We start from the raw sequence: 16,685 nt of genomic DNA on the forward strand, positions 1-16,685 counted from the left end.
AAATGCTTTAGATTAAGTCTTATTTTCAGGTGTGTTGCTGGGAGCTGATCTTATGCAGTGTTCATGCACTTTCTATTTTATTTTAAATATTTGATTGTCGTGAACAGTGCACGGGGAATACTATTAATTACATCGTATCCGGTATGAGCGACATCGCAACGTATGCATTTTTGTGAGGTTTTGGTCTGTGATTAAATTAATTTATTTTCCGACTCGACCAAACCTTTGACCTAATCTTCTCACGTTAATTACATAAGCAATAAGTATTTCCATTCCCAATAATAACGTAATAACCCGTAGCTGTCGCGCGGTTCCAGACTGTAGCGCCTAGAACCGCTCGGCCACACCGGCCGACCCTAGAACTTAGAACTACTTAAACCTAACTAACCTAAGGACACCACACACATCCATGCCCGAGTCAGGGTTCGAACCTGCGACCGTAGCAGTCACGCGGTTCCGGACTGAAGCGCCTAGAACCTCTCGGCCACAGTGGCCGTCTCAGACAGAATCAGCTGAGAGGCTAGTTGCGCGAATTCCGTTGCGTCTGTCTCCAGTGCCCAGAAACCATCAAGGCCTCAGACTACAATGGAGCGAGCTGGGAGGCAAAGCGTAGTCTTTTTCGGACCAGTGCTACAACATGTATAGCGAGAGCTGTGTATGTGTTAGACGCAACCTTGGTAAACGCAGTCTGGTAAAATGCTCTGTTGAGGGACACAGCGGACAAAAGTAAAGTGTAATGGTTTGGCGGCACCATTGGTTAAAACACGCAACGTCGCGTCCTGCATAGCGAGAACAATCTGAACAGCAACTACATCAGAGAGGCCTTACAGCCAGAGAAACTGCCTCTCCTGCAGGTAGCTCCCCAAGTCATATTTCAGAGGGGCAATGCTTAGCCATATTTCGCAAGAAGTGTGCAAGTCTTCTTCGAAGAACGAAGTGAACCCCTGCTTCCCAGCCTGCAACTTCGCCTGTCATGTCACACGTCGAATATATCTGTGGTATAGTCTGTCAGCAACTTGTTCGTTCTGGTCCTTCTTCAACCACTGTGGATAATTTGTGGAAGCAGCCACAAACAGCCTGCAGCATGTCCATGTCCTCTTTGACTGCATGCCTCGACGATTAGAGGTTCTGATTGCACCACGTGGCGACGTCGATCCGTACAGAATTGTCTTGGCCATACTGCTTTTACAGTTCTGTAATTCCATTCATTTATTGTCACGGAGGTAATCTTTGCAGTTAAGTCTCCTTCTTGGTGTTGCGGTTTCCACACAAGCAGTAGAGTATTTATAAGTCGGACTCACCTGACCTTAAATTCTGTTTTTCCTGCCACCACTATTCAGTAATTCCAACTACACTCCTGGAAATGGAAAAAAGAACACATTGACACCGGTGTGTCAGACCCACCATACTTGCTCCGGACACTGCGAGAGGGCTGTACAAGCAATGATCACACGCACGGCACAGCGGACACACCAGGAACCGCGGTGTTGGCCGTCGAATGGCGCTAGCTGCGCAGCATTTGTGCACCGCCGCCGTCAGTGTCAGCCAGTTTGCCGTGGCATACGGAGCTCCATCGCAGTCTTCAACACTGGTAGCATGCCGCGACAGCGTGGACGTGAACCGTATGTGCAGTTGACGGACTTTGAGCGAGGGCGTATAGTGGGCATGCGGGAGGCCGGGTGGACGTACCGCCGAATTGCTCAACACGTGGGGCGTGAGGTCTCCACAGTACATCGATGTTGTCGCCAGTGGTCGGCGGAAGGTGCACGTGCCCCTCGACCTGGGACCGGACCGCAGCGATGCACGGATGCACGCCAAGACCGTAGGATCCTACGCAGTGCCGTAGGGGACCGCACCGCCACTTCCCAGCAAATTAGGGACACTGTTGCTCCTGGGGTATCGGCGAGGACCATTCGCAACCGTCTCCATGAAGCTGGGCTACGGTCCCGCACACCGTTAGGCCGTCTTCCGCTCACGCCCCAACATCGTGCAGCCCGCCTCCAGTGGTGTCGCGACAGGCGTGAATGGAGGGACGAATGGAGACGTGTCGACTTCAGCGATGAGAGTCGCTTCTGCCTTGGTGCCAATGATGGTCGTATGCGTGTTTGGCACCGTGCAGGTGAGCGCCACAATCAGGACTGCATACGACCGAGGCACACAGGGCCAACACCCGGCATCATGGTGTGGGGAGCGATCTCCTACACTGGCCGTACACCACTGGTGATCGTCGAGGGGACACTGAATAGTGCACGGTACATCCAAACCGTCATCGAACCCATCGTTCTACCATTCCTAGACCGGCAAGGGAACTTGCTGTTCCAACAGGACAATGCACGTCCGCATGTATCCCGTGCCACCCAACGTGCTCTAGAATGTGTAAGTCAACTACCCTGGACAGCAAGCTCTCCGGATCTGTCCCCCATTGAGCATGTTTGGGACTGGATGAAGCGTCGTCTCACGCGGTCTGCACGTCCAGCACGAACGCTGGTCCAACTGAGGCGCCAGGTGGAAATGGCATGGCAAGCCGTTCCACAGGACTACATCCAGCATCTCTACGATCGTCTCCATGGGAGAATAGCAGCCTGCATTGCTGCGAAAGGTGGATATACACTGTACTAGTGCCGACATTGTGCATGCTCTGTTGCCTGTGTCTATGTGCCTGTGGTTCTGTCAGTGTGATCATGTGATGTATCTGACCCCAGGAATGTGTCAATAAAGTTTCCCCTTCCTGGGACAATGAATTCACGGTGTTCTTATTTCAATTTCCAGGAGTGTATATTCAACTTCAGCTATCCATTTCACTTTTTTAAATTCTGTAGCCAAATTACCAGATTAAGGAATTTAACGTTCTGCAGGCCGACACATCTCCCTTGACGATGAAATTTTCTTGAGTAGTCCCCGTCCGGAGATAACAATGCGTGACTGTTTTACCGCCTCGCTATTATGCAAGTGGGTGCCATCATCATGTAACCACACAGCAGAGCTGTCTCTCCTCGGTAAAAATAGCGTCTGTACTTTGCTCCTTGCTTTATGTCGTTCACTACACCAGTACAGCAAAACAATCATTCAGAATGTTACCTCTCCAAGTACTGAAAAGGCTACCGCCTCTCTTGAGGATGCTACAAGATTGTCTGACCTCTCCGAAAATACAAATTTATTGTGACTGGACGTACCGTACGGCTATCTGTATCTTTGAGGCTTTTTGGTGTCTGTATAATACCTTGACTTTTGTGTTCTGTACTGCAACGCTCAGTTGTTTTTAAGTCCGAGATAAGGTTGCTCTCCTGAAATGCCCACATAAATTAGCATAACAGAATGTGACTAAGCTCAGTTCTGGTTCTTCAAACACCAATACTTAAATAGCACAACGGGCAGTATATGTTATGCCAGAAATAATTTGATATTGCCCGCTGGCTAACTTCCCCCCAACTGAAAGCAAGTTGAATCTTCATAATAGCGTTTACTTTCCCCGTGATTAACAAAACACAGACCCAAACTTGTGCATTCATTCATAAAGTGGTTATAATTGGTCGTGGTGAGCTTGAAATATTAGAGTATGGTAAAACATCTAATCAGAATGTGGCAGAGCTGCCAAGTTCTTGAGGCAAACGTACCCTCCCTGACCTGAAAGTAACTTACTGATGCAAAGAGTGGCCTACCTCTGATCTGTTCGTTACAAGCAGAAGTGATGCTGAGTGAAACATTGATTGACTTACACACGGAAACATATAGCTTAGTTACTTCCGCATAAAACATTCGTGCAAGGGTCTAATGGGTGATCATATTATTATCTCACGAAACTTGTGTTTCATTTACCTGAATTTATGAAAAATATTAATTTCAAGTATATGTATAAGATTGTCGAGTAACCTTGCAATTATTATTATTGTGTCTCAAGAATACAAAATCCCTTTTTAAATTCTCTAGCCTGCTACACCGATTAAAGCAGCAGAAAACATTTGCTACGCATGTAAGGCGCATTTTCCCTGATTTTTTGGCAGATATTTGCACTTATGTTTTCGTAATGTGTAGCCGGAGTATAGCTCTCTCTCTCTCTCTTTCTCTCTCTCTCTCTCTCTCACACACACACACACACACACACACACACACACACACTCCTACTGCTTGGTTACGGTGTCTTGGCAACTCTGTAGAGAGGGTAAGTTTCTGGTGTTGAAAACTTCGTGCATAGTGCATAGGATCAGTTTAAGCTTCACTTTGAGGACTTATGGAAGTTTGAATGAATATTCGTTTCAGTATTCGGAATTTTCAGTGTGAATCTCTTCCTATTCCACATCACTTGTAACACATATTTTACTAAAATTCTTTGAAACATAATCAGGACTTAATGGAGCACACTAATTATAGAAACTGCAGGCTGTTGCCAACTTTTAGCTAAACGTATAAACAGAAAATTGTGTTCTTTATGCAAAAGAAAATGGTTTGGGTATTGCATTGACAATATTATTTCTTGAGCGTTTCCTAAAAGTCTGAACGTGGAGCGTCAATTTTATAACTTATCCTTCCCTGCCTTCCCGTCATTTAGCCACAACATTATGATTTAGAAAGCATTCTATTAATGGAGTGTCAACGGCGATCGGTGTAAAATATTAAAATTCAGTAAAACAGTCTCGATCGCAACAGAAGTTTATTTAGTCTGCCGAAGCTAAGATCGCAATTAAAGCTTCATAAGCCTAATTTGGCAATATGACCAATTGTCAATTGTAGAAATTGTCCCACATATAAATTAGACAAAAAACTGAAAGAGATTTTAAATCATTTTACATATATGGAAATAATTGTAGTATGAAGAGCAGTCACGAGTCAACAAAAGCAATATACAACATTGACATCCCTGACAGTGCAAGATTTGCCAATTTAGATATCAAAAATTTCTGTACAAATGTACCGATCTCCGATACCGTTAACATAATTAGGGAGAATTTACTGCAGGGTAAAGTTATGAAAAAAGATGAAATAGAAGAGTTTCTACTCGAAAATGCGCTCAGTTTCAGTTGTTTTTCGTTTAATGATAAAACATATTATCAAAAAGATGGTCTATCAATGAGTAATTCTTTGCCCGGAATTGTGGCTGTTATTTATGTAAATTTTATTGAATTACAATTTTTTACAGCAAATAAATTTCTTCTCTGCAAAAAGTATATGGACGATTCGATGATTTTATGTAACGGCCCCAGAGTAGATTTAGATGCTGCCACTAATATTTTCTCCGGTATTCATTCCAAATTAGTGTTTGCAATTGTTGAGAATAATAGGACAAATTTCCTTGACTTGACAATCTCAGATTGCAATGCTAAACGTTGTTTCACAATTTACAGAAAGTCAACTGCATGTGAAGTGATCATAAATGCGTCACCTGGTCACCTAATTAAGCATAAAAATCATATTACTGATCTATGATTCATAGAGTGTTGGGATCGGCCCTTAAAGCCGTTGATATCCGGAGAGGGTTAGACATTTTAAAGTAAATTGCCACAGTCAATCATTTTAACACTGATCTAGTTGATACGTTATTTCATAAATTACAACAGTTCAATAGCATCCTGTAGCTCACAATAGACAATTTACTAAAATGACTTACATGGGAACTATTTTGGACAGAATAAACACATTATTTAAAACCACTGAAGTGGCCACTGCGTTTAGTATTAACAATTTGCTGTAAACAAGTGAGGTTCACGATTGGCGAGTGCAATAATAGGTATTTAAATTCAGCTGTACATAAAATATAGTGCCAGACGTGAAAGAAGTGATACGTGACGGGTGAAAATCCTGGGGTTGATTGGGGATCGAACCCGATGTCTTTGCATAAATAGACTGGCACTTTGCCGCTGAGACACCGACCACATCCCGACTCTAGTTTCTGTGATAAAAAATTTTCGTTGATTAGGGAAGGAAATCGACCGCATCCTTCCAAAGGAAGCATCCCGGCAGTTGCTGGAAGAATTTCGGGAAATCACGGAAAATGTAAATCTTCATAGTCGGACGCGGATTTGGGTAGTCACCAAGTCTTTGTAATTAGCGGTCGGAGCTTGTACGAATCGTTCAGCTCCTCGACAATAGAAATCCGTTCCTTGGTCACGGTGGCATTCGAGAACTGTGTGTACGTCCTCATCGTTGGAAAACCTGCGACTGCTGTGAATTATTTCTTCGATTGCCTGGATGTCTGCAGTCGAAGTCAATGGCGTGCCTTTCCGACCAGCGTCACCCACGTCTGTCCGGCCACGTTCCTTTCCACTACGGCATGGCGCGAGACTGAATTTGTTCCAGATACAGCCATACTCTCACGGCGAAGTTGTGCGCAGTTTAGACATTTTGCCCACAAGACTTGTATTGTCCCTCGTACTTCAACTTTGTAGCACGTTTCCAGTTGTTGCACCATTTCAGCCCCACACTGCGATACTGCTGTTATTGGTTCGCAGCATAACTACGTCTGCAGGAAATCTGTAGTAATGTGCGCTCTCTTCTGAGAATATGACACTCTCGTTGCGCAACGGTCTTAGCACGGGAACGAAGTGTGCAACATTCTTTTCAAAGTCTGTGTGCTAAATCAGCGGATTTCCGATGGCTGACTTTTTCGTCGATCGATCCTCTTGAACAGTGAGTTTAGACACGCCTCCATTCTTTCAGACTTCGTCACTGCTCTTCGTACCACTACTAATATTCAGAGGTTTAATATAAGTGAGAATGAATTAAACTGGCAATAAGCTTCAGTGTCTGCTATGGTTATTGACCTTCTCTTGCCATTTTCCTGATATTTGTTATCGAACTTTGCAAAAAACTGGAACATACTGCACGGGTGTGTGGTCACCACTGAGAAGGAGCCAAAAGACTTCGACGACAACAGACCAACACTCCTTTCAGGTCGCATGTAGAGTGGTTGCAGGTCGTAGGTTGACACGTATCTCGTCCGCTTAGCTTATGTTAAACCATTCGCACAGTAAATAATCTTTTATAGAATTATGTATATGTATTTGGACAATTATGTATTTGGACAATTATTAAACTATCTGAAAAGAACGAAAATTAGTTACAAACTACCTGTGTGCACACACTTTATTCAACATGTGAACATCACTACAGATATTCAGATTTAGGTTATGACATGTTCGATATGCCTGCCATCATTGGCGATGATGTGGCGCAGACGAATAGCGAAATTCTACGTGACCCGCTGAAGTGTCGGAACATCGATGCTGTCGACGATCTCCTGAGTGGCTCTTTTCAGCTCAGCAATGGTTCTGGGGTTATTCCTGTACATCTTGTCTTTAATAAAGCACAAAAAAAGGAGTAGCATGTGTTCAGACCTGGAGTATATGGTGGCCAATCGAGACCCAAGCCAGTCGCCTCTGGGTACCCCAGAGCGAGAATACGGTCCCCAAAGTGCTCCTCCAGGACATCAAACACTCTCCTGCTTCGATGGGTCGAGCTCCGTCTTGCATGAACCATATCTTCTCGAAATCAGGGTCACTTTGGATAACAGGGACGAAAATATCTTCCAAAACCTACACGTACTGTTCGGTAGTCACCGTGCCATCAAGGAATATCGCACCGATTATTCCGTGACTGGACGCTGCACACCACAGTCACTCGTTGAGGGCGAAGAGACTTCTCGATCGCGAAATGCCGATTCTTAGTCTCCCAAATGTGTCAATTTTGCTTATTGGCAAACCCATCGTCGCTAAATCAAACCATATATTTCCAATGATGCCCGCGGCCACCCGAGCAGTTTGGACATCCTAACGCAAACCTTTCAGAGGCTATGTCAATTTTATTTCATATAGTTCAATAATTGTCACCCTTCATGTATGAGGTGGGCGGGAGGAGAGCATAAATGTACATAACGCAATCGGGAAACGTATGGTATCATAATCACGCCAGTCTTAACACAATTGGAGGGGCCGCCCACGATAGCTAGTGCTGAGACCAGTAGTCCATAGCAATTCCGCTTTCCTTTTACATCGTCGCTGGATGACCACTCTCTTACCATAGCTCCCTTCACCATCTTTTCAAATGACTGAACACTCTAAAAAATAATGATTTTATGCGTATTGATTTTTAGTGTGGAGTTAAATCAAGGGCAGAGTTTATGTTCCATCTTTACCGCAGATCTGCGAAACCACATGGCAGTAACTGTTCTTACCGTTGCTCCTGATGTGCTCCTGATATGAACAGAATTGTACTACCGATTAGGTGTGTGTCCTGTGGCGGATGGTAAACACAGAACATCTGTAAACACAGTAAAAAGACTGCTACGAATGATCAAAAATTTAGGATGTTTTCAAAATGAATACTACTTGCATCAAAAAATAACTGAAATATGTGCAATACTCAGGAAACTCAGTGTCAAACACCTGAAAATTATGAAAGAATGCCGCTGGAATGCGAAAAAGTATTGGTTGCAGCCGAATGTAGATATAGTGCAACACCGAAAAAAATATATATCGCTGTACTGTTATGATGAAATAAGCAATCACTTATTTGAAAGAGTAGGGTGTATAAGCAAATTACAGAATTTTCTCGTGGAAAATTACAAAAAGCAAACAAAAATTTTCTTTATTTCTCGAAGACACGCTGAAACTGCAATGAGGAGTTTCGTCCAGGTAGATGCTGCCACCTACTGGCAATATGTAAAACGAAATCTCTTGGTGGAAAGCACAGGGTGATAATTATTGAACTATATGAAATAAAATAGTCATAACTTGTGAACGGTTTGCATTAACATGTTCAAACTGCACGGTTGGCTGCGGGGCAAGATGGGAATTAGTATGCGCATTGGTTTTTGGTTCAGCGACGATGCGCACTTTAAATTGGATGGGTTCGCCAATAAACAGAATTGGCGCATTTGGGGGACTGAGAATCCACATTTCGTGAGCCAGAAGCCTCTTCACCCTCAACGGGTGACTGTGTGGTGCGCAGTGTGCAGTCACGGAATAATCGGTGCGATATTCCTTGATGGCACAGTGACCACCGAACGGTACGCGAAGGTTTTGGAAGATGATTTCATCCCCTTTGTCCAAAGTGACCCTGATTTCGATAAAGTGTGGTTCAAGTAAGACGGAGCTCGACCCCATCGAAGCAGGAGAGTGTTTGGTGTCCTGGAGGAGCACTCTGGGGACTGCATTTTGGCTTTAGGGTACCCAGAAGCCACTGGCATGGTCCTCGATTGGCCGCCATATTCTCTGGATCTGAACACATGAGACCCCTTTTTGTGGGGCTATATTGAAGATAAAATGTACAGCAATAACCCCAAAACAATTTATGAGCTGAAAACAGCCACTCAGGAGGTCATCGACAACATTTCGCCATTCGTCTGGGCCACACCATCGCCTAGATGGGAGGCATATCGCACATGTCATAACCTAAGTCCGAATACCTGTAGTGACATTTACATGTTGAATAAAGTGTGTGCACGCCGTAGTGTGTAACTAATTTACGTTTTTTTCGTGTAGTTCAATAGTTGTCACCCGGTATATACTACAGTCTGTCACAGTGAGTTTGGTTTATTCTCTTAGCTAGTAAATTGTAAAAGTTGCTTGCAGGACATATGCTACATAAGACCTGAGGAGGGTACAGAGAGACAATAAACCGTTCTGGCTGCTCCGTAAACTAGCATTTAAGTGCATCTTCTTAAATAAGTTAATAATCTTGGGAAAGAAAATTCGTGGAAACACTTCAGATTCATTTAATTTTTTGTTTTTTAATTATCTTTGAATAGTTAAAATATATTAATAAGAAATTGGCAGTAAACTTAGGTCTTAAGTACAGACTGACTACAAGTTCTTTGGCTTAGGAACTATCATTATTTCACTCAAACGTTCAGAATCATTTAGATTAGTCCTTTGAATGGAGGTTGTCGTGATCACCCACTATAGCTCAGTCAGCTGAATTGTCACTGAAACTAGAAATCTGAGATCATCTACATACTCCACAACGTCTTTATTGTACTCAGAAAATAAACATTAGAACAGTATGAATCGAAACTTATTGTCCGTTTCTGCTTTTTCCGAAGACTGAGTCGCGTACACAATAGTCACTGTCAGGATTTTGATCACTGATGGTCAGGTTTGTTGAGCGTGAGGTGATGAAGACTCTCTTTCGTTTGGCACCTGCTGTCGCTGAATGTCATTAAGGTCGTGCTGCTCGGGGGAACTGCGAGAATCTTCACGTTGGGTACGTGCTTGTTCCAGTTGGAGCTGCTCTCCCTTTTGGCGAAGGTTGTCCTCGATTGTGGGGTTTAGGCGATCGTTAGGACTGGCGGATACTCGCTGCATCACTTGAAGGTTATGCTGTTCTTTGGGTGAGTGACTGTGTTGATCATCAGAAAGCGACCTGGTCGGTTGATGATGACTGTTTCCTTCAGATGCTCGTAGGTGCTGTTGGTGATCCTGCTTGTGATCCTCCAAGTGCTGACTATCACCGTGTGACTGAGGACTGTGCTGATCTGTATTTTTGTGTATCTGATGAGTCCACTGTTGATGGTGATGCAGCAGTTGATGGGTTTCTTTATGTACAGTGTTGTGGACGTCACGCAGCAGCGGTTTTTGTTCATCGTTAAGATGACGCATCTGATAGAGCTGTAACTGATGTTGGTGGTATTGGTGCAGGCGCAGTTGCAACAATTCCTTATTGCCATCTTCGGGTGAGAGCCGATTGTCTTCAGGCTGGTGGAGCACCTGCTCGTGGTGATGAGGTTCCCAATGCCTACCGTTCTCCAGAGGCTTCAGAAAGTCACCAGCCTGGTGCAGCTGCAGCTTGTGGTGCTGACCCCTCTCGCTGAGGTAGTAGTGCTCATGCGGGGGCAGCTGCCTGAGCTGCTGGTGGCCGAGCACCATCACCTGCTGGCTGCGGTCCTTCGGCTGTGATTGGGGTGGGGGTCGAGGGTCGGGGCCCACCTTGCGTGCCTGGTCAGCCTCGTACTGCAGGGCGTGCTTGGGTTGTCGGAGCCGCTGCTGGTGATGCTGCTGCTGCTGCTGTTGCTGCTGCTGGGCTAGCTTGTTTGCCGCGGCAACCCTCTGGACGACGGCTGGGTTGAACTTGTAGACGAGCTTCCGTGGCAGGTTGGGAGACCTTGGGACTGGCTGGAGCACCTTGGATCTGTAGTACGTCCTGCACAGATAAAGCGCTTGATTTAGTCTCGTGGCTATACAGCACAACGCAAAAAAATGCTAGGCTCTATTCTACACTGGCTTGAATGGAATGAAAACATAAGTAACCAAATAAATACACAGGGTCTAAATTTTAAGCTGACAAACCAGGAGGAGATAGAGAAGGTCCAAAGAAGAGCGGCGCGTTTCGTCACAGGGTTATCTGGTAAGCGTGATAGCGTTACGGAGATATTTAGCAAACTCAAGTGGCAGACTCTGCAAGAGAGGCGCTCTGCATCGCGGTGTAGCTTGCTGTCCAGGTTTCGAGAGGGTGCGTTTTTGCATGAGGTACCGAATATATTGCTTCCCCATACTTATACCTCCCGAGGAGATCACGAATGTAAAATTAGAGAGATTAGAGCTCGTACGGAGGCTTTCCGGCAGTCGCTCTTCCCGCGAACCATACGCGACTGGAACCGGAAAGGGCACAGTGGCACGTAAAGTGCCCTCCGCCACACACCGTTGGGTGGCCTGCGGAGTATATATGTAGATGTAGATGTTAGCTACGGCACTCGCGTCGGTCGTCTACTGCCGTAGCCCATTAATGCCAAATTACGCAGTACTATTCTAACTCGAAAAATAAGCTTCACACGAAAAAATATGTAGAATCCAAAGCTGATTATTTTCGAGGGGGCCATCTGCTGGTGCTAAAATTAGCCCCCCACCCCAGCCCCATCCGGGGTGGGGCGGCAGGCAACTTTAAAATTTCAAATGGGAACCTCCATTTTTATTGCAGAGCCAGATTCTACACAAAAAACTACGTACATTTTGTCTTAAACATTTGTTTTCATTCTAGGTAGTTAGCGCTCAAATTCAAGAAAACCCTAGTTCTAATTTTTGCGTGGAAAATAGTTACGGATAAATAAAAAATGCTTATTTACTTCGTAAATTTTGATTCGCTAAATTAGAGTTTTACAAATGTTGACCCACATATTAATTTTTACTGCAGATTCGGATACGTTTTGTTTGTTTCGTGGTCAAGAGGCCACACAACTTTTGTTCGTTAGTAAGTAGGATATTTGGTTAGTTTAGTTAGCTAGTCAGATGATTTGTTTGAAAATTAAAAGTTTTGTGGCCTCATGACCACGAAACAAACAAAACTTATGCGAGTCTGCGGAAAAAAATAATATGTGGGTCAACATTTGTAAAACTCTAATTCCTCTATCTCAATCCCCACCCTATGGGGAGAGAGGAAGAGTTTTAGTTTTAGCGAATCAAAATTTACGAAGTAAATCAGTATTTTTTATCTGTCCGTACCCATTTTCCACGCAAAAATGGGAACATGGATTTCCTTGAATTAGAGCGCCAACTACCAAGAATCAAAACAAATGTTTAAGACAAAATGTACGTAGTTTTTTATGTAGAATCTGACTCTGCAATAAAAAATGAGGGTTCCCATTTGAAATTTTAAAGTTGCCTTTCACCCCACCCCCAGGGGGCTGGGGTGGCGGGCTAATATTAGCACCAGCAGATGTCCCCCTCGAAAATAATCAACTTTGGATTCTACACATTTTTCGTGTGAAGCTTATTTTTCGAGGTATTCTGGTTTGTCAACTTAAAATTTACACCCTGTATAAAACTGACGGTCAAAACTCTTCTGTATGGATTGAGTTGCGTGTGTCCACAGCAGGATCCTATCTCAGGACTCATACTTTAAGTTTATGAATGAAGTTGGAACAATAACTAATAGTATCAGACTAGCAATAGACAAAAAACAACTCAATGAAGATATTTTAAATAAGTGATTACAATCGGGGGATATAGGTGAAAATAACATTCTACAAATGGACAGTAGTGTCCACCCATGTAGGCTGTAGAATAACAACCGAATGGGAACACGTGATTCGGAAGGCGAAGGAAGAGGGATGATAATATGCTTGAACAGGCACACATGCCTAACCAAAAAAATAAATAATGATTAAGTTCCAAATACTTTATGCTGTAATATGGTGCATTAGCTAATACACTGATTGATTTAATTAAGTAGCTAGAATCATATGGTGGTGTGGTGATTTTGATACGATGGTGGCCAATTTGAACCAAGATGGTCGGGGAAAATGTGTGGCCGGCAGTAGGAGAGCAAGTGATGGCGTATATAAACAGACCTTGTGCCAATGTAATGCACCATATTCTCAATTACGTTGCAATGTCTTATGGAGTGATGGTGTGTGACATTGCTGATGGTAAACAGTTCGGATGGGAACGTTAAATTTGGTGGTCTCTCGATGTTGTTTTTTTTAAAAAGGAAGCAGACTTCGTGCCTGTATAAGAGATCACTTCGTATCTCTTTTTATTTATATTTTTTGACATCTGAGGTCCGTGTCTGTGACTAAATTAAAGACTCTTTGTCTGTGTGGAAAACGCATTTCGTTTCAGCTTATTAATCATCAACAGTGGTAAATTTCTATGATCACTTATTCATATCACTATCGTGGTAGAATTGTGATACATATATGACTCGATAAGTCAGAAAATATCCCTTCCGTTTCTTTCAATGGGATCTCCCTACACTGTACAACCAAAATTCAAATAAAAGTTTGATACTATGCTGAAGAAAACGGATCTATCTATCCTTCGATATTCAACTGTGTCCTATAGACACTCACGATGCTGGGTCGCGAAAGAAGACGGAGGGATTGTAATTTTAGGGCATTAGCTCAGGCGGATAAGGACTGAATAGGAAGTGGGTAGTGACTTCCTTTAAAGAGCCTTTCGGGTAGTCAACTGATGGCGTCTACGAAACTAAAAAAGACATAAATACTAAAAAAATGTGTATTTAAATGCTACTGTTACAATTTCACATCAGCAGAATAGTGGGAGGAGCCAGTCAAAGAGATTCCATATCAGCAAAACAATTCACAGCAGATCGTTAGACTACGAACACGGAGAAAGACCCAGTTGATGGGCCGTATGTGAACCACGTACGCTATATTAACGACGTTCTACTGTTCGCAACTAGTACAGATAAACAAACAGAAAATCGCAGTAGAGAAAGTTTGAAAACTGACCTGGAAATGATTTTTATTTGACTACAGAAATGTGCAAACGACACACCGAAAAGAGAATACTAAAAATTAACAATGAGTCTTAAAACTAAGTGATGAGATATTTTGTGTAGAGTGATTGAATAAGATGGGTGAACAGCAAGAGAAATAAACGGAAGAGTAGAAATATCATGCAGTACTTTTGGACGTTAATGGTGACCCACTGAGAGAGCCTGGAAAGGAAAGGCAAGGATCATGGAATCATCCTAAGAGAAAGACGTAATTATGACCACAACAAAAACGAAGGTGGTCTCGACGTATTGCCAGACAAGACGATGGTTCATGTATCAAGATATTACTTTCCAAGAGATGACGACGACGTGATGGACGGTTGGTGGAGACCATTCGAAAAAAAAATGCGTTGCACATGGATGCGTACAGACTGCGATGTACGGAGAAGTCTGTAAGGAACACTGACGTTGAAATCAAGTTAACGAAGACCTGCTATGAGGATTCTACAGTAATCTTTGCACGGCAGAACGTTGTACCATCATAAAGATACAGGTGACAGTAGTTAAGTTTTTAAAATCTGGTGATGGGGTCCTGAGAATGGATGATGAGAAACAGCGATAATGATAAAAGTAGGTCCATTGAATAGGCAGCGTTATCACGTCTAGAAGTGGCACTAGAGTAGCGGCTTGACAACGAACTGTCAAGAACTCGAATAAGATTGCAAAATGAATCGGCCTACAGAAAATATTGCTGAGAGTATCCTTTAAGTATCTAGCGGCCAGTGGAAAACCCCTTTAAAGCAAATAGATTTTATCAGAACCACCAACTTCTGCTATCGGTGAGAAATGCAGCACAAAAGACTGCGGTAAGAAATATCCAGCGCTGTAAGAAATGTTACGTGGTAGGTGCAACCGACTGTGCGATGAAGCCAAAGGAGAAATCGCAGACAGGAAGAAGCGACAGATGTTCTAAAATGCATTGTTTAGGCACGCTGATTTTCTGGTGTCACAGACACTTCTGTTCTCTGACAAATATTTCATTTACGTGTAAACCAGGGTAAAGCGTTTCTTGCTGCTTATCCCAATCCTACGCAAGGACTTCAGAAAGATGTCATCCAACGCTAAGACTACTGCGTAAGAAGAGTGAGGCATTGTCACATTGTCAGAAGAGACTATGTTCTAGGGTTTTCCAGGAGATACAGTTCAGCAGAGGTATGGAAACCAGGTGAATCACAGAGTGTGAATGAAACTGCACGACAACTGAAAAAATACTCCAAAGTTACAGTACAGGAGAGAGTACGATGTTTGCTGAGAAAACATCTAAACTGCACACATATTCACCGTGAACTTCTGGCGGTATGTGGACCAAATGCAATGTCGGGTCCAGTCCTATTTAAAAGGTGCCAACAGTTTCATCAGTTTCCAACGGACATGGATGATGCTAATGCGGAAGGCAGGCCGTCGACATCAGCCACAGACGACAATGTCCAGGGAATCTTGTCGGCAAGCTGAAAGAACATTTGGGAAGAAAAACAGTTTATAACGATGAGGGCGCTCACAAAGCGGTTGTTGAGTGCCTCTGTGACCAAGTAGCAGATTTCTGTCGTCGAGGAATTGAACGACTGGTAGGACGCTCCGGCAGTTGGTTCCAGGGATACGATAACTATGCTGAATGAACAATGAGGTGACAAAAAATAATGGGACAACATCACGCACACATACAGATGGTGACTGTATCGCGCAAAAACCTATAAACGGAGACAGTGCAATGGCGGAGCAATCATTTGTATTCAGGTGATTCACATGAAAAGGTTTCCAACGTGATTATGGCCGCAGGAAGAGAATTATAAGAATGAACGCGGAAGCATGGGACAGTCCATTTCGAAAATCGTTAGGGAGTTCAATATTCCGTGATCCACAGCGTCAAGAGTGTGTCGAGAACACCACATTTCAGGCATTACCTTTCACCATGGACAACGCAGCGGGATACTACCTCCACTTAACGACCGAGAGCAGCGGAATTTGCGCTGTGAGTGCTAACAGACAAGCAACACTGCGTGAAATAACCACAGAAATAAATGTGGCCCGTACGACGGACATATCCGATAGGATAGTGCGGCGAAATTTGGCGTTAAAGGGCTATGGCAGCAGGCGACTGACATGTGTGCCTTTGCTAACAGCACGACCTAGCCTTCAGCGCCTCCTTTTGGTTCATGACCATTACGCCTGGACCCTAGACGACTGGAAAACCGTGGCCTGGTAAGCTGAATCACAGTTTTAATTGGTAAGAGCTGATGGTAGTATTCGAATGTGAAGCAGGCCGCACAGAGCCGTGGACCCAATTGTCAACAAGGCACTGTGTAGGCTGGTGGTGGATTCATAATGGTTTGAACTGTGTTGAAATGGAATGGACAGGGTCCTCTGGTCCAGCTTAACTGATCTGCGGCTGGAAATCGTTACGTTAGGCTACTTGTTTCCAAACAACGATGGAATTTTTATGGATGTCAATGCGCCATACCACC

General features: G+C 43.8%; 1 protein-coding gene across 1 annotated transcript in view; it reads right to left on the reverse strand.

The window, feature by feature from the left end:
* Positions 1-9,705: 9,705 nt before the first annotated feature.
* The window catches only part of LOC126160506 (uncharacterized), a 219,525-nt gene continuing 212,545 nt past the window's right edge, over positions 9,706-16,685 (reverse strand). The window contains exon 5 of the mRNA XM_049916912.1: positions 9,706-11,130. Within this exon, the coding sequence (XP_049772869.1) occupies positions 10,083-11,130 (1,048 nt within the window). The 3' untranslated portion in view covers positions 9,706-10,082. The remainder of the gene's footprint in view (positions 11,131-16,685) is intronic.

This window comes from Schistocerca cancellata, chromosome 2 (assembly GCF_023864275.1).
Source record: "Schistocerca cancellata isolate TAMUIC-IGC-003103 chromosome 2, iqSchCanc2.1, whole genome shotgun sequence".
In the NCBI taxonomy this organism is placed as follows: Eukaryota; Metazoa; Arthropoda; class Insecta; order Orthoptera; family Acrididae; genus Schistocerca; species Schistocerca cancellata.